At 38.1% G+C, this 24,912-nt stretch overlaps 1 protein-coding gene across 4 annotated transcripts in view; it reads left to right on the top strand.

The window, feature by feature from the left end:
* The window catches only part of PGAP1 (post-GPI attachment to proteins inositol deacylase 1), an 80,736-nt gene that overhangs the window by 35,767 nt on the left and 20,057 nt on the right, over positions 1-24,912 (top strand). For 2 of the 4 annotated variants that reach the window (XM_043505518.1, XM_043505517.1), the window contains exons 17-27: positions 352-418; positions 7,133-7,241; positions 7,683-7,721; positions 10,109-10,202; positions 11,574-11,664; positions 11,893-12,090; positions 15,387-15,522; positions 16,454-16,504; positions 19,605-19,831; positions 20,252-20,356; positions 21,591-21,910. In XM_043505518.1, coding sequence (XP_043361453.1) covers positions 352-418; positions 7,133-7,241; positions 7,683-7,721; positions 10,109-10,202; positions 11,574-11,664; positions 11,893-12,090; positions 15,387-15,522; positions 16,454-16,504; positions 19,605-19,831; positions 20,252-20,356; positions 21,591-21,594 — 1,121 coding nt within the window. In that variant the 3' untranslated portion in view covers positions 21,595-21,910. Of the gene's footprint in view, positions 1-351; positions 419-7,132; positions 7,242-7,682; positions 7,722-10,108; positions 10,203-11,573; positions 11,665-11,892; positions 12,091-15,386; positions 15,523-16,453; positions 16,505-19,604; positions 19,832-20,251; positions 20,357-21,590; positions 22,601-24,912 lie in introns of those variants that run through there. The other 2 variants (XM_038422520.2, XM_043505516.1) reach the window with 2 other exon arrangements.

Here is a 24,912-nt window from a genome sequence, read left to right as displayed (position 1 = left end):
GGCATACGCTCATTGAGTGGAATGGTGGGTGGAATCGCCTGCCCTATTTACAGGTATCTTGTTGTTCTTTTTTTTTTTTTTTTGCCAAGCGCATATAGTTGAATTCGCGTAAGTTAAACGTGCGTATGATGCGACTCACCTATAGTCTATGTTCTCCATTTAATCTTGTTTTTCAGAGTATCAGTAGTGAGTTTTAAAAGTGCAAATTGTAACAGTTGTTGCAGATATTTGAAATGTAGAAATAATCCAATAGTCATGTTATCCATTGCATTGACCTGTGAATGAATTACAGTAATTTTAATCTCATACAGTAATGTTTCATAATTCATTTTTACTTCTATTCCTTTCTAGGAAGGAAAACGAGTGTTTACAGACTCCATCTACCATGGTCACATGAAGACTCAATATCTGTCTCTAAGTAAGGTGTTCTGAGATTCTGTTTTTTCTTGCTGTTTTTCAAAGTAGAGTTTACATCCCAGACACAGTAAAAGAGTAATCTTTCTGGAATTAGATTTCTCTCTGTCTGAGACGTTTGGGTTGCCTCTCTCTTCCTGTAAATACCAAAGATAGTTCAGGCCTGTCTGAGATTCAGGCGTTTGGCTGCACCTCTTGCATCAGATTCCCTAAGTCAACTAATGAAGACAGCACTCTTCCCCTTATACATGGCAAATTTTTGCTTGTAAAGCTGACTTAGGGGGAGCAACAAGCAAAATCTTTACTCCTCTCCCTTAAGGGACCAATGTTTCCAGTGCTGTTATTTCTCTGTATGTGCTCCCTCCTCTCCCATCAGTGTAGACAGGACCTGCAGCAATCTGAAGTTCAAGAGATGTTATATCTATGCAGGAAGACATCCCAGAAGCTGTAGAAGGGATGCTGACCTTCACTCTGCAGGGGTGGGGACTTGGGAGTCTGGACAGCTTGTTATGGTGTGACTGGATTTCTGCGTGCGCTCTCTCTCTCTCTCTCTCTCTCTCTCTCTCTCTCTCTCCCTTGCTCTGTGTCCTCTGGCATTGATCAGTTAGTCCTCTTCAGCCCTTGGGACTCAGCAAACTGGACCCTCCTCACTGATTGACAGCTCTTCAGTAGTAAATCTAAAATGTCCCACAGTCTTGGTTCTGAACCGTTTCAGAAAAGGGAAAAGTTTCAGTGTTCAATTGCATGTGCTTTAAGTGGATAGTCATTTGGCATCTTACCAAATGACACAATTATCCACTTAAAGAACATGTAGTTCTCCTGCATATGCAATTTCATTCTCTCCTTCTGCCTAAGAGGAAGATCTGGGCTCTCTTGGACGTTTTTCTCGTTCCCTTCCAACTGTATTTCAGAGGATGAGGAGTGAGTACCAGGCCTCAAAACTCCGAGATAAAGCCTAAAACAGAACACTAGACAAGGAGGAGACTCGTTTCCTAAAAATGAGCGCTGTCACAAATCTTCCAAAAGGAAAATCTGAACTAAAACAGTCAAAAACCAGAAGAAAATTCAGTTCTTCATTTTCCATGATAACCCTGAGCCATAGCAGCTTGAAAGGTTCCTTTCCCGTCCAAGATACTCTTTTAGTCCATGGAGATGAATGTGGTGAAGAGGAAGACCATGCTTTAAGCTAGGGCAAATATCTTTCTAGGGTATGAGGGCAAGCCATGTGAAGGGGAGAGCAGATGGACAACATAGAATTGTCCCTGCCCCAAGTAGTATTTCAGCTGAAATCCTGGGAGCTAGGCCTTTTGTTTCCATAAAGTTTGCTTCTTGGTTGTGGTTATGTTGGCAAGAAGAGTTTCAGAAATTTTGTTCTTGGAGGGCACAAGCCTTACTGCACTTTCCTTATGGACAAATGAGGGTGGGGGTTGCATGTCTGAGTCATTCCTTCCGTATCATAGGAATTCATTCTTCCTTCATTTTCACCTGAAGCCTTAGGGCCCTAAAGGAGCAGCATGGCACACAGTAGATACGTTAAGCTCTGTTTAAAATATACCTGAGTAGAACTGATCAGTTCTGGAAAATGTCATTGGTGTTCTTTTATCACCAGCCTACATACCTGGTCTTGGAGGAATCCAAATTCTCCATAACTAAGTGGATCAAGTGCTGTATCATAGCATAACAGAAGCCAGAAGAGATGAGAGCCCACAGAAAATGTGCCATGGGGTGGCATCCTGAATAGAAAAGATGACAGCCATCACAAAGGAAATCTTTAAGCAGCTATCTGGTCAACACCCTTTAAAGCACTACAAAGAAGCACCCTTTGGAAGTATGCTTCTAGCAGTGCTTCCAAATTAGATTAATATTACTCATTTTTAGAAATGGAAAAAACTTTTTTCCCCTGTATTTCTCCGAATTAACTATTCCTTTAGGTATCTTTCTGATGACTTCTTCAGGGCCCATATATGTAGTTAACACAACTGAATAAGATGTTTCTGTTAAATTCTGTTTACTAAAGTAAATATAATCCAGGTCTAGAGATTCTCTGCTGCGTCAAACTTCTACTTGGTGTAATCGGGGGCAGGCATCAGAGTTGATTATGACCTGGGAGGTTCTTTAACCTATGCTAGCTGCCAACTGGAGTGTAGCATGCTCCTCTGTACCCTGACAGACTCCATGTACCATGGCTATGTGGGGGAGGTGGCATAGAAGCTTGTTACCCGGGCTATCGGTCTCTGGGGACTCATCCATGCCACAGGAATTCTCAACAGGGGGAAAAAAGGGCCACATTCCCTCTTTGTGCTGCTAGAGGTGAACAAAAGAGAAAGAGCAGGGCAAGCATCTAGGCCTAGTGTATCCATGGAGGTTTGGCAGTACATAGGGGGGTAATAGCAGAAAAGACATGAACAAGTTTGAACTGCCTCCAGTATTTGCAGGAGGAGAAGTGCAGCCAATTATTTCAGACTGGGGAAGTCAGTCCCTGAATATCAGGTGTAACAGTCCATTTATTTATCTAACATCACAATGGTAATGCTTATGATGCTTTGAAGAAATATTCTTTCATTGATTCTTTCATTCTTACATATAAAACAAGTTCCAAATTTCATACTGTATTTAATGGTTAGCAATAACCTAATGACAATTCTACTTTTATGCTCTCGTAGGCAAGTACATTTTTAAAATAGTTTCTACAATTTATTCTAATGGCTCTCATAAATAACCAGCTGCTCTGGCCAACATCAAGAGCTTGTTGGGTTTGAAGTTAGAACATAAAATGGGTTTGAAATAGGATTAATTGTAATACATTGCAGGTTATAGTTAGATTTAATGTTTTGAAAATAGTCTTCCCTGTTCAGTTCAGAGCTCTGAAGATTCTCATTTTCCCTTTTTTCCACATATTCATCCTCCTCAGCTCTTAAAAGCTCAAGCCCCAAACCAAGTTTACTTGCTGAGGATGGGATTGAATTTTTTTGAGTCAATCAGAGCTCATCACTTACGTAGCTCACTTAGGAGTGTTCTGAGACCTCCTCCCCTAGGGGATTGAGCTTGAAGGCTTCCTATAATACCCTGGCCCATGCCAGCTCAGAGAAAGAGACTTGGATTCATGTTCTTCATAATTGTATAAATACTCACCACTGTGCCATCAGGCTGGTCCTTGCTGTGATACTTTTCTATGTTGCTAGTATTTTGCAGCCATTTGTATTGAACACGCTAAAATATTTCTCAAAAAGAAAAGGAGTACTTGTGGCACCTTAGAGACTAACAAATTTATTAGAGCATAAGCTTTTGTGAGCTACAGCTCACTTCATCGGATGCATTTGGTGGAAAAAACAGAGGAGAGATTTATATACACACACACAGAGAACATGAAACAATGGGTTTATCATACACACTGTAAGGAGAGTGATCACTTAAGATAAGCCATCACCAACAGCAGGGGGGGAAGGAGGAAAACCTTTCATGGTGACAAGCAGGTAGGCTAATTCCAGCAGTTAACAAGAATATCAGAGGAACAGTGGGGGGTGGGGTGGGAGGGAGAAATACCATGGGGAAATAGTTTTACTTTGTGTAATGACTCATCCATTCCCAGTCTCTATTCAAGCCTAAGTTAATTGTATCCAGTTGGCAAATTAATTCCAATTCAGCAGTCTCTCGTTGGAGTCTGTTTTTGAAGCTTTTTTGTTGAAGGATAGCCACTCTTAGGTCTGTAATCGAGTGACCAGAGAGATTGAAGTGTTCTCCAACTGGTTTTTGAATGTTATAATTCTTGACGTCTGATTTGTGTCCATTCATTCTTTTACGTAGAGACTGTCCAGTTTGGCCAATGTACATGGCAGAAGGGCATTGCTGGCACATGATGGCATATATCACATTGGTAGATGCGCAGGTGAACGAGCCTCTGATAGTGTGGCTGGATACTGGATACTCTCATAAAGAACCAACCTTCCACACAAACTTCCTCGTGGCTGGACTTTACAAAAACTAGACAAGCCATTTACAAAACACACTTTGATTCTCTACAAAAGAAAAAGGACACTAAGCTATCTAAACTACTATATGCCACAAGGGGCCACAACAATGGTTCCCGTAACCCACCCAGCAATATTGTTAATCTATCCAACTATACTCTTAGCCCAGCGGAAGAATCTGTCCTATCTCGGGGCCTCTCCTTTTGCCCCTCCACCCCCACGAACATGATACAGTTCTGTGGTGACCTAGAATCCTATTTTCGACGTCTCAGACTCAAGGAATATTTCCAACACACCTCTGACCAACATATTAACCCACAGAGACCTTCCTGCCAACACTACAAAAAGAAGGATTCTGGGTGGACTCCTCCTGAAGGTCGAAACAGCAGCCTGGATTTCTACATAGACTGCTTCCGCCGACGTGCACGAGCTGAAATTGTGGAAAAGCAGCATCGCTTACCCCATAACCTCAGCCATGCAGAACACAGTGCCATCCACAGCCTCAGAAACAACTCTGACATCATAATCAAAAAGGCTGACAAAGGAGGTGCTGTTGTCATCATGAATAGGTCGGAGTATGAACAAGAGGCTACTAGGCAGCTCTCCAACACCACTTTCTACAAGCCATTACCCTCTGATCCCACTGAGAGTTACCAAAAGAAACTACAGCATTTGCTCAAGAAACTCCCTGAAAAAGCACAAGAACAAATCCGCACAGACACACCCCTGGAGCCCCGACCTGGGGTATTCTATCAGCTACCCAAGATCCATAAACCTGGAAATCCTGGACGCCCCATCATCTCAGGCATTGGCACCCTGACAGCAGGATTGTCTGGCTATGTAGACTCCCTCCTCAGGCCCTTCGTTACCAGCACTCCCAGCTATCTTCGAGACACCACCGATTTCCTGAGGAAACTACAGTCCATTGGTGATCTTCCTAAAAACACCATCCTAGCCACTATGGATGTAGAAGCCCTCTACACCAACATTCCACACAAAGATGGACTACAAGCCGTCAGGAACAGTATCCCCGATACTGTCACGGCTAACCTGGTGGCTGAACTTTGTGACTTTGTCCTGACCCATAACTATTTCACATTTGGTGACAATGTATACCTTCAAATCAGCGGCACTGCGATGGGTACCCGCATGGCCCCACAGTATGCCAACATTTTTATGGCTGACTTAGAACAACGCTTCCTCAGCTCTCGTCCCCTAATGCCCCTACTCTACTTGCGCTACATTGATGACATCTTCATCATCTGGACCCATGGAAAAGAAGCTCTTGAGGAATTCCACCATGATTTCAACAATTTCCATCCCACCATCAACCTCAGCCTGGACCAGTCCACACAAGAGATCCACTTCCTGGACACTACGGTGCTAATAAGCGATGGTCACATAAACACCACCCTATATCGGAAACCTACTGACCGCTATTCCTACCTACATGCCTCTAGCTTTCATCCAGATCATACCACTCGATCCATTGTCTACAGCCAAGCGCTACGATATAACCGCATTTGCTCCAACCCCTCAGACAGAGACAAACACCTACAAGATCTCTATCATGCATTCCTACAACTACAATACCCACCTGCTGAAGTGAAGAAACAGATTGACAGAGCCAGAAGAGTACCCAGAAGTCACCTACTACAGGACAGGCCCAAGAAAGAAAACAGAACGCCACTAGCCATCACCTTCAGCCCCCAACTAAAACCTCTCCAACGCATCATCAAGGATCTACAACCTATCCTGAAGGACGAGCCATCGCTCTCTCAGATCTTGGGAGACAGACCAGTCCTTGCTTACAGACAGCCCCCCAATCTGAAGCAAATACTCACCAGCAACCACACACCACACAACAGAACCACTAACCCAGGAACCTATCCTTGCAACAAAGCCCGTTGCCAACTCTGTCCACATATCTATTCAGGGGATACCATCATAGGGCCTAATCACATCAGCCACACTATCAGAGGCTCGTTCACCTGCGCATCTACCAATGTGATATATGCCATCATGTGCCAGCAATGCCCCTCTGCCATGTACATTGGCCAAAGTGGACAGTCTCTACGTAAAAGAATGAATGGACACAAATCAGACGTCAAGAATTATAACATTCAAAAACCAGTTGGAGAACACTTCAATCTCTCTGGTCACTCGATCACAGACCTAAGAGTGGCTATACTTCAACAAAAAAGCTTCAAAAACAGACTCCAACGAGAGACTGCTGAATTGGAATTAATTTGCCAACTGGATACAATTAACTTAGGCTTGAATAGAGACTGGGAATGGATGAGTCATTACACAAAGTAAAACTATTTCCCCATGGTATTTCTCCCTCCCACCCCACCCCCCACTGTTCCTCTGATATTCTTGTTAACTGCTGGAATTAGCCTACCTGCTTGTCACCATGAAAGGTTTTCCTCCTTCCCCCCCCTGCTGTTGGTGATGGCTTATCTTAAGTGATCACTCTCCTTACAGTGTGTATGATAAACCCATTGTTTCATGTTCTCTGTGTGTGTGTATATAAATCTCTCCTCTGTTTTTTCCACCAAATGCATCCGATGAAGTGAGCTGTAGCTCACGAAAGCTTATGCTCTAATAAATTTGTTAGTCTCTAAGGTGCCACAAGTACTCCTTTTCTTTTTGCGAATACAGACTAACACGGCTGCTACTCTGAAACCTAAAATATTTCTGTATCTTTTGATTATAAATAGAGCATTTACTAATCGTTTTCATTTCAGAGTTCCATCTTTTACTGAGATTTCTGCAAAACTGCACATTGCACAACCTGAAAATGACAGCACTGTTGCAGTATTAAATATTTATTCATCTTTCGATTGTCAATATGAAGTAAGTAACAGGATTTATTTTCTTTAGCATATATAATTTGTCTCTCCATCTGCATATTTTGAGGAATTAACAATTAATGTTTTTTTCTTCCTCATCAAATCTAAAGGTGTTTAATATTCTCAATCACTTTTTATTTCTGTAGTGCAGTTAAAAGTAGTTTGGAGCAGGTGAAGAGCTATTGAAAGCTGGGCTGATGTCTTTAAACAAATAAAACCTTTTAAAATATTACTTGAGCTTTCCCTGTGTGAAGCTGATACGATGTACATTTCAACTACTGATCTGCTGCTGATACAGAGGAATTTTTTTCTTTCAGAAAGCCAAAATGTGAAATATAGTGTTAATTTTCTATTTTTTGTGCTTAGCATTATTCAAAAGGTTCATCACTTGACAGTAATGTACAACAAAATATTAAAGTTCTTTTTAATGTGTGTGTTCAATTAGGTAACCATCAAGACCTCATTCTCACAAGTTCTTGGGCAAGTAAGGAAAACCTTTTAATGTTTAATTTTGTTTTGTGTATCACTAGAGTAAGTCTGTGGTTAGCCCTCTTGGTTAATGCCAAATATAAATGAAAACACATGTGACATTCTTGAGTACTGTGTCTTGATTGAAGAAAGTCTTTCCTGTTTCTGAGAAAATTTATGTGGACTATAAAAGCAATATTTCAAAAGAGTGATGTGTGGAACCCAAAGTTATGCCAAAAATAGTGTTTGAGTATTTTTTTTCTTTTAAATGTGTATACACTATTTTAAAAAGAGATGTTTTGCTATGCCCTTCCTGGATTTTGTCAAGATAGAGTGTGCGTGTGACTGTAAAATACCATCCAATGTTAGATTAACATACTTTTACTTGGTAAGACAACATACCAGGATAGATGTTGCCCTAAATTTTTAAAGAATTATAAAAAGTATTCTAGCTTTCCTCAGATCTGTGTAGATATTTTTTATTTTTTTTTGTATGGATGGGTTCTAACATATTTTACACTGATTCTGTCATGGCAAGTAAAAACAAACACTTTAAATTTTTAATAATAGTTAATGGTTAATAATAGAATTGGTAATTTGATTAGCTGTGACTACAAGGTGTTTCACCAAGCTAAATTGAACCAGTTAGCATGCAGTATATAAACTGTTCGTATATCAGTAAGAACTGTGACATGTTACACTTAACACACTTCTTACTATTAACAATGTGTTTTTAGCACTAGCTTGGGTCATTTTCCTTCTTCCTCCCTCCCACTTACCACCCAGCTTTATGAAATCAGTAGGCAAAGATACAACAAATGATAAACTTTAAGTGCTTGTCTTTACTGCATTGTCAGCTTGAGCTATAATTCGAGTTTTTCTCTCACTCCCTGACTCCCATTTATGCACAAAAATCTTTAGGTGAAGTTAAGTGGTGTTTTAAACTTGAGCTAGTTAACATCAGAATCTTGCTTATGCTAAAGTTCCCACTGTTAGACTTCAAATGGTGATAGCAACTGTGGGAGACTTTATAAGGAAGAGGCTAATGCAGATGAGGTTAAAATGTAGACTAGCAGCCAAACCTTTCTGAAGCTTCCAGAGGTGTTTGTACTTGAGTCAGGCACAATGCCTCCAGGAGCACCTGTTGGGACAGTGCACCTGTGCAGGACCCAGCAATGGGCTGTGTCTTAATAGCACAATGGAGCACTGCACAAGAAAAATCTTGCACTACAGATCACTGGCACTTGCTAATGATGGACTTCCCATGTAAGCAGAAATTCCTCAGCTCCAAGTGAGGGGTAAGACTCAATTGTGCCAGTCCTCGATCACATATTTAGACTTAAACCTCTAAAAAGGGTGCTGCTGTGGGTGTTGTTCACCTTGCCTCCCGGTATTTATTTTGTTCCATTTCAGACATGGAAATGTTGCTTGGTGGTGAACATAGCTTATTCTAATGGCAAAAAATCCTCTAATTAGAGTCATCATCTGTTTCTTCGGCAGACTTTGCAATACAGGAAGGATGCATTTCCATGCTAGAATCAGTAGAAATAGATAGGCCATCTGAAGCTTCATAGTACCAAAATACTGATAACTAGGAATGCTATTCACAAGCATCTCCAAAATGTATACATCAGTCTAAAATATTTCCACTTTTCTAGCCTCCCAGAAGGTGTCTCTGTGTTACAGTGTACATTTAAAAAAATTATTAGCTGGCATTTTATGACATCAGTTACCCAGATTTGGCAAGATAAAACAGATTTGTGTCATGAAATACTGGTTTATTGGATAGTTAAATGGTGTCTTTGAGTTAGACTCTCCTGTTATCCTAGTTTTTTTACTAAATTCTGATTCTGTTAATGAAAAAGGAATAAAATATTCACTAAACAGTCAGAACTGTCAGTTTTGCTCACAGTTATTTCCTCTCTGTCACTTGTTATAAGTATTTTTATGTTTCTATACCAGTTCTAACTAATGTCTAAAACTGTGACTTGAAAAGCTCCTTGGCTACAAACTTACTGGCACTGCAGACAAGTGATTATCTCAAACTGATTTCTAAGTTTTGTTGTTAAATATATTGGATTTTAATCAGTGAAACATGAATCAGATGCAACCGTTATTCCTTCCACGCTTATCCTGACTGCAAAATCAGAAATGCATGTGATTTGATATTTTATTTCTAAAACCAAACACAATCAGGTGGCAATTCAGGAGTATGGTTTGTGGATATTTATCAAGTATAACTTTTATTGCTAATGGAAGTTACTGACATACACACATCAAGGGGAGAGCAGAACCTGAACCTCGTGAAAACAATTTCACTATTGTTCCATGAGTTAACTCATGTTAATCTTTTAATCCTTTTTGGCATACTCAAGTTAACTGTATAACATTCTTGTTTTCTAGGTAATAAGGTTTCATGGTGGTTCCCTTCCTGTGTATGTTGTTTCTAATATGCTTCTTGCATATGGAGGACAGTTAAGCACCTTAATTTCAACAGGTAACGTGTAAAAAGATTGGTTAGCCATCATTTTTTGTATAGTAATCATATTTTCATACATTGTGAATTTAGAAACCACCATATTAATATTCTCCTCATAGAGAAACATCACTGTATTTTTTTTCTTTGGTTTACGATCATATTAATCCCTTGGAATTAAGAGTTTTCTTCTTTTAAGAGTTGGGTCATGAGATCAAACAAACAAAAAGAAGCACAGTGTTTTCCCCCATTAGTGTCCTCCTCTAGTGACATTCTGCCCTTGTCAGAAGTTTAAGAAAAAAAATAGTTATGGGGTAGAACTTATTTTGAAAGAGTTAAAAATAAACTGAAATGTGTGCAGGAAACTGGTAATCTCTTGTCACTAAAAGCATCTTTATTCAAGATCAGATGATGTTAGTATCGCTTTAAAACATTTTTATTGTGTCTGTTGTGACAAAGCTCTGTCCTTGCCTCCGTGGGTCCCGTGTTTCCTAGCGGATTTCACTAGCCTCAGAGGCTCACTGTGACCCTCCATGTAACCCTTCTTTCTCTAGAGACAAAGGTCACAGTCTACTGAGCCATTTTCATCGTAAGCCAGCGAGGGAGGTGAGGAGAAGTTATCCTTCCTTGCACAGTCTCGGTTGTCTCGGTGATTAAACAGGGGGCAAAGGTGGGGGAGGGGGAGCCCGGGCCTACCCTCTACTCCGGACTCCAGCCCTGGGACCCTAATAGTATCGGCTATTAGTAGCTGACCTTTTAGAAACATGACATGTACAATTCCCTGGGCTACTTCCCCCACAGTAGCTCACTTCCTCAAGCTCCACTTCACCCTTACCTCAGGGCCTCCTTCCTTGTGCCTGATATGGTGTGTACTACTCAGCCTCTCCAACCGTGCAACTTCTTCCCACAGCTCCTGACGTGCACACCCACCTGACTGACTGGGAGGCTTTTAATGAGTTTCAGCCAGCCCCTGATTGGCTTCAGGTGTCCCAATCAACCTAGCCTTCTCCCTGCCTTCTGGAAAGTTCTTAATTGGCCCCCGGTGTCTTAATTGACTTGGAGCAGCTTCCATTTCACTTAACCTGGTACCAGGGATTTGTTTAGCCTGGAGCTAATGTATCTGTCTCCCACTACTTTTCTATAGCCATCTGGCCTTGCCCCGTCACACTGTCTATCTAAAACTGTTGTCCCATGCCATCTGTTTCTGAGCAATCAACTGATCGATAAGGATTTTGAACAAGAGCCTTGCTATTGTACAGTAATAGTCTTAGTATGTTATCATCCTTATTTTCACTTTTGAAGCTTTGTGTTTAATTTCACTTTCTGGTTTTGATCTTTTGTTTTGAACTTTGTGGCAAGGTATGAATTGTGTCTTTATAATTTTTTTTTCAGGCCAATGTTCAGATTTTGTTCTTGCATTGGCTAGAACAGCCAAACCCTACAAAGTGGACCCTATTGTGAATGTTGTTAAATTTCTATTGGGGTAGGTTATTTTCTGTTACTTGTTTTAATTTTGTGTAGCAGTTTCCAAAGTGTAGAAGTTTTATTTATACATTTTTTAAAAAACAAAGTAGTATTCTTTTATTTTTTTTGTGATCCCTTGCCATGTGATATTGATCTGATTAAAAGATTGTAGTGTCAGGAATAATTGTGTATTTTGTTGAAACAGTGACCAGAAGAGACAACTAATATTTCTTTCATATTTTGGCAGGTTTAACTGGTTTAAAGATATATGGAATGTATTGTTTTTGCCAGAGTTGGATGCTGTTTTACTGAATAAGCAGGATATGTGGGTCCCCCTTGTGTCCCTGATTCTATTTCTTTTTGGGACAGGAATTGCCTACTGGGGTGGCCTACTCTTCTCTTCATCTCTAAGGCTCTTTTCTTCATTGTGGTTATCTTTGACAAGGTAAAACAGCATAATACTTATCTTCCTTTCAGTGACTGTAACAATAATAAGTAAATCAGAGAAACCTAACAGTTGTAAGATTGGGAATACTTGGGTGGATGAGATCCTACAATACGGTTACAATAAACTCCTTTTTATTGATCATCAGGATTTGCCAACACCAAATACAAAAGGAATATAAGGGCCCAGATTGTGGCCTGTAGTGCACCCCCAGGTAATGGGACATTAAGGTGCCCCCTTCCTTGCGCTGGCTACCTATATTGCCTTTTTGATTTGGGAAAACGGGGCAGAACTCCTTCCCAGACTGCTCCAGGGGCACCGCAACATGCACTCTTGCCCAGGGGAAGCCATGAACTCACATTCTGTTATTAGTGTCTGATACCCTGAATTGTAGAACACTGAGGACTTGTACAATAAGGATTGTACAGACACACATTTCAGTGTACAGAAAGCATGTATTTTACAGGTATATCTGAAAATACTTTAATGTTCAATTTTTATTTATATGTACAGACTATTAAGATATAAAAAGCCTAACGACTTTTTGAAAGAACAGAACACTAAATTAGCCAAATTGAATTATGTATTTAATCATATTTTAATAGTTTGGCTGTATTCACATAGACATTAATTTAGTGTTTTAGCTCCAGAAACTCAATCTCTCTACTCTCTGAGCAAAGAGCAGATCCACCAGATGAACCTTTTCTACACATTTGTACTTTTGACATTCCATCAAGTAGGTGGCAATAATACATATAGTGCACACACAATCTGTCACGTTTCAACTGAGATGCTTTTATCACTGCTGAAAGCGCATAGAATTTAGCTTAAGTGATAAAGCTGTAAGTTTTCAGTTTGAGGATATTTTTATTAAAATCCTACTATGGATAGATTTCTCTTGTAGGTGCCCAATTCTTGTTCCGTCTTGACTGAACAATGTGACTGCATGCTAACTCTGAGAACACTCAGGGGATGGTAAAGAAATTTAATACCCATGCTCCGGTTTGCACTGGTTGCCAGTAAATCAATAGATTTCATTCAGAGTTTTGCTGATATTTATTTATTTATTTTTTTAAACCCTGGAGGAGTCTAGTTCTGAGGTTTGTGAATAACTATATCTTTCCATGAATCCATAGAAGGCAACTTAGAGTGGCTGCATTGTCCTCAGTGTCTATACTTAAGTGGTGTGCTAAGGCCAGGAGCAGGGGATTTGTGTGTCGTGGCCCTTCTGTAGAATTCTTTCTTAATTACTGTCAGCCAGGATCCCCGTGTAGCTGTTTTCAGTATTTGGATCTATACCTTTTCATTTGGAGCAGTCCATGTTTTACAGACTCCTTTCCTTTTTAGATTATAATTTTTGCCCACATTGAGTTGAATGGGTGGTTTCTAGACCACTAGGACCAATGTTATTTTAATCGATGTTTTGAAACAAGTATGATGTCTTGGATGACTCTAATGGGTGCATTATGGCACCCATTGGTCAGAGTGCAGCTACTTGGAGAAAAGTATAGAAGTCCTATCATCTTAATCCTCCAACACAGCCAGCCAATCCATGATCTCTAGCTGTCTTGGCTCCTCCTGTTTGAAATTCCTGTCCGTTTGGGCATCTTTCCTCCACACCCCCAATAGACTTCAGATGCTGTTCAAGTTCCTCCTCTGTCTCTTCCAGAATACAAACCTGTTTGCACATTGTGAACACTATATCTGTCCTCCTGATCTGAATCCATACCGCACATCTTCCATGTCAGACTACCTTGGTTCAACTGGAAAACTTTCTCAGTTGATGATTCTTCCATTCAGTCATGTCCTTGTCTCATGTTTAAAGTCTTACATAATAGAATGTCTGTCTCGTTTTTATTTATTTATTTTTAAGAACTAACCTGTTGGCTGGTCATTGCTAACATTTAAGTTGTTGAATTCTTTCCTTTTTTCACCCATTCTGTGCCTCAATTCCACCCAGACCAAACATTTCTTATTAGGAAATAACAGTATGAGTCCTAACTTCAGCTGGTATCTCAAAGTTCAAGATGACCTGTTGATATCTAGCATCTTCTTTTGATCCTCAGAAAATCATTGTGCTTCTTCACCAACATCCAGTTTTACCAGTTAGCACAATGTGTTCAGTTGTACATCATTTCACACCTCTTCGTCAGCTTCAGTCAGATAGCTTTTGTTTCTATTTTCAGTTTCTGTTCTAAAGTTACTATTTTGAAATATTTTTAGCATCAGAATGTCCACTGTATTGCCACAAAGAACTTTTCATTCCACATACTTTTCATTAGGATTTTCATTTTTCCACTCAGTCATTTTGTTGCTGAACTACCTCCCCTCAGGTGGTTTTGTAATCTCAAAAACTAATTCTTGACTCTTAGTAACATCAACTGAATGTCCAAAGAATTGGGATATCTGCTCCTGTGTTTCTGAGACTTTGAGCAGGAATAATCTCTATTTGAGGGAAAATGTGTCAAAGTGAATTTTTTTTAGCACTTTGTTATGGCTTCTGTACTGTCATGTGACACTACATTTTATTCACACTGCTAATAGAAAGCACCATTGTGTATTGATCTAGTACTACAATAATAATAAGCAGATAAAATCAGAAATGTATTGGACTGGAAGGGATCTCGAGAGGTCATCTAGTACAGCCCCTGCATTGAGGCAGGGCCAAGTTTATCTAGATCATCCTTGACAGATGTTTGTCTAACTTGTTTTTTAAAACTCCACTGAGGGGATTCCAGAACCTCCCTTGAAATCTGTTTCAGTGCTTTTTCACAATTAAATCTTCTTGTTGGTTCGTATTCAATTCATGATCCACTATAACTCCCAAATCCTTTTCCGCAGGACTATAGTTTAGCCAGTTATTCCCACTTATTGGCTTCTCCTAAGGTAAATATGAAGATTTAATCATTGATGCAAAACCTAGGCCAGTGTTTTAAAAAACTTGGTTTTCATGCGCACAAGAAGTCAGATTATGAATTATTTATTACATATAGTCTCAGACACTTAAAGGGCCATGAATTTATTAACTCAAATACCTGACATTCTTGAAGAAATGGACGTATGAGGTAACAAACTGACAGCTGAGGAGTATTTCAGGCTTCGTAATTTGCATGTGATTTGATTGGCTAACAATGTTCTAAACTTGCTTATGGACCTCTGAGAAGGTAAGCAGTACCTACTTCCTAACTTATTACATAATTGATTTAAGTTATTCATGAACTAGAAACTTTTTCCTTTTTATGTAATTGTGGATTTTTGTCTCAGAACTCTAACAGATAGTAATTTTGTCATTGTAGACCCTCTGGACTTCCGAAAGACAGCAAGTTGATGACACCAAGAAGAGCATTTATGGCCATTCTTCTGGTTTTTGTTAGCTGTACCACTTGTGGGGCATTTGCTGTATTAATTACCTATCTTTACTACATGTTCAAGGTATTAAAACAGTAAATAATTGAGTCAATATCTGAATTAGACTCTTTAGGTATTTCAATAGTAGATGAATACCAAAGAGAAAATATAGAACAGTTTATCCTTTTCAGGATTTTAAAAATGCTCTAATATATGCAGAAACTTTTAAAATCCATACTTTTCTGATGTGCTTCATAATCCAATGATATTTTTTAAGTCTTTTACTCATCTGAGCATGTCCTCCTGAAGGAACTACCAAACTTAATCTTGTGTGTCTCTATTGTAAAATATTATGCACAGATGTCTAATGCAGTGAGTCTGCCTTTCAAACCCAGGTTTATAAAATTAAGGGCCTGATCTTGCCCCCTTATGGAAATTTGAGTAATGGGACGGGACCTTGATTGATGGAATCTTTTCAGAATTTTCCTCCTCCGAGTTTTCCCAAAATTTTTCTGGAGGGGACATGCGTGTGCACACTGTCAAATGAGTAGCAATTTGGTCTCCAAACTCACTGTATTCCCTGTGATCCAAAGGAGGCTAGGGCCATCTGCATGTTACCTGCATGCTGACACCCTTCAACACACACACACCTTTTTGACTGCAGCAGATTCTCTGAAAATAAGCATCTCTTGTGTATTTTGTTGAGGGATTCTGAGGAAGGCGAAATGGAAGTAAAGGGGGCAGGGAATATGTAGAGTTTTCCCTGCCCTCTGCCAAACTCAGTGGAAAAAACAGGGAATCTAATACACCCACCGTTCTGAGCACTTGAAAAAGTGTTGGAGGACATTTCTGGGGAAGTCCTTTTCAGTATAGCTTCAGTTAAGCTGTGCTCCCAAGGAGCCAAAATATCAGGACAGAAGACTCTAGAGCCAGCACAGAAGTTTTTTTTATTTAGGCACTGCAGCTGTTGTGTGTAGAACCTATGTAAAAAATAAACATGTCTGTCTTCTCATAGGTTATTAAGCTACATTCGAATGTAAGAATAGAGCAAAATGTTCTTAATATGGTAAGTCTATTTAATACTACAGATGAGAGAAAACAATCAGTACCCCTGTATGGGGTTGTGTGTTTATCATGTCTCAAGAATGTCAGGTGGCAAGCGACATTGACAGCTGTGATTTACCCGGACTTGGTCATTTTAAAATGGAAATAAGTTTAGTTGGTGGTTTGATGACTAGAGGGGTCTAGAACTCGCACTAGAGGTAATGGCTTCTTTGGTTCACTGGAGTAGAAGAGGAAAAAGCAGAGACTCCTGAGCCTGTGTCAGCACTGATGCCTATTTTATTCTCTCATTCTTGAGATCACTGAGGTGATAACCTGGGATTTGATGCCATTGGTAAGAAGTCTTTAATCTTAGGATAGAAAAAAACAGTAATTATTTGTCTAGCTAATTATTTTGTCATTTTCCTGTGTGTAATTTTCCTTTTGTGTTCCCTGAATATAATAGGGGGAAAATGTTCTTTCTTGCATCTAATTGTATAGGCTGGTAATAACCTGTGCTCTGCCTATAAATACTTAGCTCGGGAATTAACCATGGGTGGGATACAAGAGGAGAGGTAGTAGGACTTAATTAATAAGGACTTGCGGGAGGAGATATCGACTAATATTCTGATGGCCAGGAAGTTGTTAAGAAAGAATGGAAAACGCAGTATTAGACCAGTTTCATGCATGGGGACATTTAGAATATTTTCTGCTTCTTTCTCCCATTACTTAACTATAGAATTGAGGGGTGTGTATATTAATATATGTGCTCAAAATAGCTACCCATCACTTTCCAAGTTTAGAATTACGTGCCAGGGAAATGAAATAAAAGACATCTTTAATTCACTAACCTAAAAGTTGTAATTTTTTTCTTGCTTTTTTTCTAATATTTTTCTCCTGTCTTATTTCTTTCCTTCCATCTCTAATTCTGTCCATCTCCGTCACATTCCCATTTGTCTTCTCTTTTCTTTTATTAGTCTCTTCTTTGAAAATCAGCATCCTCTTTCTTTATCTTTCATCTTTCACTCCTGCTGCCTGTCTCCAACCCTGCTTATGGTATCTTCCGCCTTTCTTTCTGCATTCTCATCTCTGATCTTCACGTAGACTCTTTACTGTCCCTTATATTCTGTTCTTCTTTTTTTTTCTGTCCTTCCTCCAGGACCTCCCTGAGGTCTCCTCATGGTATCTCCACTCCCCATCCTTGTTCTCATTCCTCTTGGAGTCCTGAAGCCACTGCTCTAAAAGGAGAGACTGTGGTTGAATTAGAAGCTTTAAAAGATGAATATTTCTTTTAAAAATGCTTTTTCAGGGAATCCAAGATGGTGATCCTTTAACCTTGGCTATATCTGGGTAAATTGTAAATCTGTTTGTTTTCCTAAATGAGATATGGCACATTGCTATTATGTTAATGGGGTTCTTTATGTTAATTTTAGGGCTGTTGATTAGTTGCGGTTAACTCACGTGATTAACTCAAAAAAATTAATCATGATTAATCGCAGTTTTAATCGCACTGTTAAGCATACCAACTGAAATTTATTAAATATTTTTGTATTTTTTCTGCATTTTCAAATATTTGATTTCAATTACAACATAGAACACAAAGTATACAGTGCTCACTTTATATTATTATTTGTATTACTAATATTTGTACTCAAAAAATGATAAAAGAAATACTATTTCTCAATTCACCTCATACAAGTACTGTAGTGCAATCTCTTTATCTTGAAAGTGCAACTTACAAATGTAGATTTTTTTTTTGTTACATAACTGCACTCCAAAACAAAACAATGTAAAACTGTAGAGCCTACAAGTCCACTCAGTCCTACTTGTTCAGCCAATCGCAAACACAAACAAGTTTGTTTACATTTACGGGACATAATGCTGCTGCTTCTTATTTACAATGTCAGCTGAAAGTGAAAACAGGTGTTCGCACTTTTGTAGCTGGCATTTCAAGGTATTTACATGCCAGATCTGCTAAACGTTTGTATACCCCTTTATGCTTTGGCCACCATTACAGAGGACATGCTTCCATGCTGATGACGCTCATTAAAAAAAATAATGCGTTAATTACATTTGTGACTTAACTCCTTGGGGCAGAATTGTATGTCCCTGCTTTGTTTTACCCGTCTTCTGCCATATATTTCATGTTATAGCAGTCTCGGATGATGATCCAGCACATGTTGTTTGTTTTAAGAACATTTTCACTGCAGATCTGACAAAATGCAAAGAAGGTACCAATGTGAGATTTCTAAAGATAGTTACAGCACTTGACCCAAGGTTTAAGAATCTGAAGTGCCTTCCAAAATCTGAGAGGGACTAGGTGTGGAGCATGCTTTCAGAAGTCTTAAGAGCAACACTCCAATGCAGAAACTACAGAACCTGAACCACCAAAAAAGAAAATCAACCTTCTGCTGATGGTATCTGACTCAGATGATGAAACTGAACATGCGTTGGTCCGCACTGCTTTGGATCGTTATCCAGCAGAACCTGTCATTAGAATGGACACGTCCTCTGGAATGGTGGTTGAAGCATGAAGGGACATATTAATCTTTAGGGCATTTGGCATGTAAATATCTTGTGACACTGGCTACAACAGTGCCATGTGAATGCCTGTTCTCACTTTTAGGTGACGTGACCAAGAATCGGGTGGCATTATCTCCTGCAAATGCAAACAAACTTGTTTGTCTGAGTGATTGGCTGAACAAGAAGTAGGACTGAGTGAACTTTTAGGCTCTAAAGTTTTACATTGTTTTATTTATGAATGCAGGTTTTGGTTTTGTTTTTTTTTACATAATTCTATAGTTGTAAATTCAACTTTAATGATAGAGAGTGCACTACAATACTTGCAATCGGGCAATTGAAAAATACTATTACTTTTGTTTTTTTCAAGTGCAAATATTTGTAATAAAAATAAATATAAAGTGAGCACTGTACACTTTGTATTCTGTGTTGTAATTTAAATCATTATATTTGAAAATGTAGAAAACATCAAAAAATGTTTAAATAGTATTCTATTATTAACAGCACAATTAATCACAATTAATTTTTTTAAATGCTTGATAGCCCTAGTTAATTTTATTAGTCTTATCTACTCTGTACCAATATTTTTGTGTTTTTCTTTACAGGATCCAAAGCACGCAAAAGAAACTTCAGATAATTCCAATAAAGAGACAGTAAAGAACTGTGATTCAACAGAGACCATTACCAAAGCAGCAGCAGCGTCACCCACCACCAGTAGAGCTATTGACAATGTTGTAAACAGTCTTAAGATGCATATTACAATCATCAATTTACTTACATGGATTGTGCTTCTCAGTTTACCGTCTTTAATTTATTGGTTTAAAAATCTCAGGTAACCTTTAAACTGCTAGCATGAAAAGAAAATCGGCATGATAGTTTTGCTTAGTACTTATCTCCCAAACAGCTGATGATTCAAAATTACAGAGCTTTCTCTGACAATTAATATTACTTTATAGTAGCATCCAAAGGTTCTAATCGAATGATTTAAATAACGGGTATCTGTACACATTAGTTTGTATAATGGTTTATGGTTAGCTATTATGTAAATCAAATTATATGATAGAGACATAAGGGATCTACAGGCAGGGCTGAATCTTAGCCTCCTGTGATTTACACTGAGAATGCTCCCACCCTAATTTCTTTTATTCATATGGGATTAGCTGTTCAGATGTTGCCAGGTTTAAAGTGGTTTAAAAACAAAAAAAGGGGGGGGAATAATATGCTGTCTTTGCACAATTTGCTTATTTTGTAGGTACAATATTAGACTTGATCCTGATCCATGTAGAACTATGGCTATTATTCTTGTATCCACTTTGGGAATTCTCATGAATTCAAGTACTACTAAAGTAAAATCAAGGTATGCTGGCTAATCCTCTATTATTAATTATTTCCAGTCCTCTTGTAGACCATATACCTTCATGTTTAATTCTTACTCTTGAGTCCTTTTCCACTTCTGTGATTAAAGTTGATTTGTGTTACACAGATATTTAACTGGTAACCCCTCATTAACATTCATGACATTTGTATTATTAAACCTTGAAATGGAGAGCCAGGTATCTCAGTGGATATCTTTTCAAACTACATTTAAAAATTGACACAGGTCAGCTCTAGTTTAGTCAAATGCAACAGATCACTTCTGTTCACCAACCAGGACATGAATGTAATATTGGTTTGACACCGAAACAATCTGTCAGATCAAGAACTTCTTATTTTTTTAGCTTTCCATTCAGACCTTATTGAATCCTTCAGAGCTTTATTCTTAACAGGTCATTGCGAGTCATAGGCCTTGTGTACACAGGAAAGTTATATTTGTATAAAGTAAAGATGTGAATTTAAGCTCCCATATTGTTGCACTGTGATAATTCCCTGAATGGACACTTATTCTGGGATAAGAATGTCTTTTTCTGGTTTACTTTATGTTGCTTTGGAAGATGTTCAAGTTAAACTGAAAAAAATTGGCTCTTATTCCAAAATTAGTGTCTCCACATGAGGGAGTCGCATCATATAATTAGGGCAGTATAACTGGAAAAATTTCTCATATAGGCAAGCCATTAATAAAAGAAATTCATGAAAAACTTACTGCACATGAATCATCTGCGTTAAATTAAAATACTTTACCTTGTTGCGCAAAATAGCACAGTGTGAATAGTCAACCTAGCCTTTAACAACAGAATGAAGCCTTCCATGAATGGTTTCAGTTGACAATGCTAGTAGATGAATTCCTTTATTTATCCATAGTACAGGTACAGTGCAGAGAGTCGCAGCAAAAGGTTTTCCAAATCACCCATTACACATTAAAATCAATACATTCTTCTTAAAAGCAAGTTCAACTGTTTGTTTGCACCAAAGTGCCTCGGTCCTTTCCAGGCCCATTAGAACTTCTGGCTTCTATGCAAAAGCTATCAATTAGTACCAATTGTGTAAAGTGCTATAAAACATAAAGCATTGTTTTTTCTTTAGGTGTGAAACAATTAGAGCATTTATTTTTAAATACTATTTTTCAAAATATAAAAACATGCACATTAAGGTGGCTTTAAAATTTTTTTTTAAAGATTATTTTTAGCCTTCACGTTGTATATTCTTGCTTTTAGATGAATAGCCTTAATGAGGAACAGGTAACTTCTTTAAATGAAAATATCTAAACCTTAATATCAATACATCCTTCTTAAAATCAAGTTCAAGTAAAATCATCCTCTTTGCACAACTTTAACTCCTTCTATATGGTTTGCAGTTACAAAAATGGTAAACTGTTTTTCTCTCTTCTCACAGTAAACTGTCGAAAATTGCAGCGCAACTTCCTCTCCCTTTGTCTGTAGCTGTGGTGGCCTTTGGACCAATGCATTTATACAGGGTACCATACTTTGTAATCTGTTCTCTTCTTCTACATATGTTATGTTGTATTGTGTAAATCTTTAGTTTCCCAAATGAAATCGGAAAAGCAGTGTGACCCAGAAATGGATGCTGCAAAAAAATGTCAAGTTAAACAAAGAAATGTCCAGATCAATGTAACCACTAATGAACATCATTTGGAGATGACAGAATTGTGACCACTTCTTGTGAAGTTTGGGGTGTTCGGGAAATCTCAGAAACCTGCTCGTGGTATTAGTCTACTAATCTGAAAAATTGATGGGAGAATTTTTTAATATTTCTCTGGACACAAAAATCTCTTTTCTTATTAGCATAACACTTCAGTGATCTAGATTTCAGTAGGCAGACCATTCTATATCCACACTGCAGACATTTTGGTATTTCTGTTGACACTTGGTTTTCTGTTGAAACATGTTTACCCTACTGTGTGTGTGTATTGAACCTATGTCTTGTTCTTGAGTTTTAAAATGTGATGGGTAAAATTCACAAATGATTGAAAGTGCACTGTATCACACAACTAAATAGCCAAGAATACTTTTAATCATTTTATGCCACACTAACAAGCTGTCACAATTTTCTTTTTTCTTGTATCTAAACAAACTAGAATGTATTGTGTCTACTGATTGGTTATTTCTAACAAATCAAACATTTTTATCAGTGTCTGTGGCACATTTGTGTGATTATTGAAAGTGTTGGTGGCTTATAAACTTTATCTTTTGTAAGAGTGATAAAATTATGTATACTCTATGTTGCTTTCTATTCAGGGAGGATATCATAGATTCATAAGTTTCTGTAATTGTTGTTTTAAAACATTGACAAATTCTGAAGAAAACCTGTGCCAGAATTTCAGTAATAGTGGGAAATACTCACCTAATAATCAATTCTGTAAAGTAGCATCTTATTGCCTCGATCCTACATTGACTGGCATTATTAAAATACCCAAGACAGATATCTGTAATGTATGGCAAATATCTTCCTTGGTACTGTATAAGTGTTTTAAAACAAAACAAACAAAATTGTGTCCATCAAGCTAAAATTATCCATAATCCTTGTAAATCTGATTGATTGGTTGATTCTAAACAAAGATGGACTGTCTACTCATTTCTGTGTATCTTATCTATCTCTAGTATTTCTGAGGCACCTATCACCTTAATATCAAAGCACTGATCCTATCTGATAGCTCTCTTTTTTTTTTTTTTTGATCATCTCTTCTTATGAATAGGTTGAGGAAATCCAGTACCAACAGTCAAGTTACATCGTATGCTCCGTACAGCAGTAGAGCCTAAACCCATTTGTTCTATTGTATTGCATCATTCTTGCCTGAAGTGCCTCAGTTAATTCTGACTTGTTTTTAAGAGTCTTTTAGTTGAGCTGGATGGGAACTCTGTAAGTTTATGCAATGACTTTCCAAACTGAAAGTGTGAGGTGACATGACAAACTGCAGCACCTTACTTTTGTCAGCTCATAAACAAGCCATTCGCCCAAGCTATCCGTGAACCCTTAAGACCCTTTAAGTATGAATAAGATAACAGTAGCTAACTATGTCACCATTACTGTTATCAGTAATGTATATGCTGGTTTTCTAATCTTAACATTTATATTATGCTGGGCTATTCATAGTTTTTGTAAGTCAGAAAAGGTCTTTGAACAAAAAACACTCTGAAATTTGATTTCTACCCAAATGTATGTATATGACACACACACAGCATACTAGGAGTGTTTATTTGTAGCCAAATTCTGCAGTTCTTTATCCTAAAACCTCATATTCAAATATAGAGTAAAGTAGTAATAATTCTAGTTTTGGATGATGGTGTAATGAGAGAGAGAGAGAATAGCAGAGCCATGTAGAGTTTTCTGTAAGCCATTACAATCAAGTGAAAGCTATTTATCCTAGTTTGGTCTTCATTGCTGCATATTGTATTGATTCTAGCATCAGGCCTGATTTTTGCTACTCTGACCATTGAGTAGTACTTTATTCTGCAAATACTGTTGCAGAGGTTAGATATCCTCACTGTTAAATATTTACTTCCTGTTTGAACTTTGCCCGTTTAACTTCCAGCACTATCTTTTTTTTTTTTATGTCCTCGTTTGCTAAATAACCCCCCCCCTTACTATCAGAGGGGTGTGTGTAAATTCTTGCGGACTAAGATTAAATTGCCTCTTAACCTCCTTTTGAATGAGATAGTAAATGAGTTCAATTTGTTTCTCTTATTGTAAAATGAGTTTTCCAGGCCAAAAATCATTCTTGTTGCTGTTCTTCAAATCCCCTCTAGTTTTTTAACACCCTTTTTAAAGTATGGACACCAGAATTGGCCACAGTATTTCAGCAATGGTCAAATCACCTCCCTCCCTGTTCGTAAAACACTTCTGTGAATGAGGAGAATAAAACATGTCTTTAGGCTTATTTCTGTTGATTATGGCCTTCTGTGGGTAAATATGAAATTTTTATTTTATAAACTGCCATCTACATAGCATATATTAAGACATTATGAAAATTAGAATAAAATGTTACCCTATTTTAAGTAAACTATTCATTAAATAGCTAATATAGAAATGTATTTTTACTGCTTTGTAGGACCTAACATATCATCTGTCTCAAAATGAGAATTTATGGAAGTCAAACCCAGAATATTACTGTGTTTTCCTAAGACAAACATCTGAGCTGTTGCTATCCCAAACCACCGTCATAGGGTATGGATGGAATATCTTTCACGTTAGGAAGAAATTATACAACTCTTGCATTTATTAATGATGTAGTTTATATAGCAATGTTGTTTTAGACATGTTGGTACAAGGGATTAGAGAGACAAGGTGGTGAACTATTATCTTTTATTGGACCAACTTTTGTTGGTGAAAGAGACAAGCTTTCAAGCTCCATAGCTAAATCAGCTGTGACACTCTGAATACCTTTCCCAGACCTGAAGAACAACTCTGTGTAGCTCGAAAGCTTGTGTCTTTCACCAACAGAAGTTGGTCCAGTAAAAAGACAATACCTTATCGACCTCATCTCTCTGTAGTTTATGTAGAGCAATACCTTTTCTCAAA

The sequence above is a fragment of the Dermochelys coriacea genome, chromosome 11 (assembly GCF_009764565.3).
Source record: "Dermochelys coriacea isolate rDerCor1 chromosome 11, rDerCor1.pri.v4, whole genome shotgun sequence".
NCBI lineage: Eukaryota > Metazoa > Chordata > Testudines > Dermochelyidae > Dermochelys > Dermochelys coriacea.
Note: the sequence above shows the minus strand (reverse complement) of the source record. Positions and strands in the feature narration are given on the sequence as shown.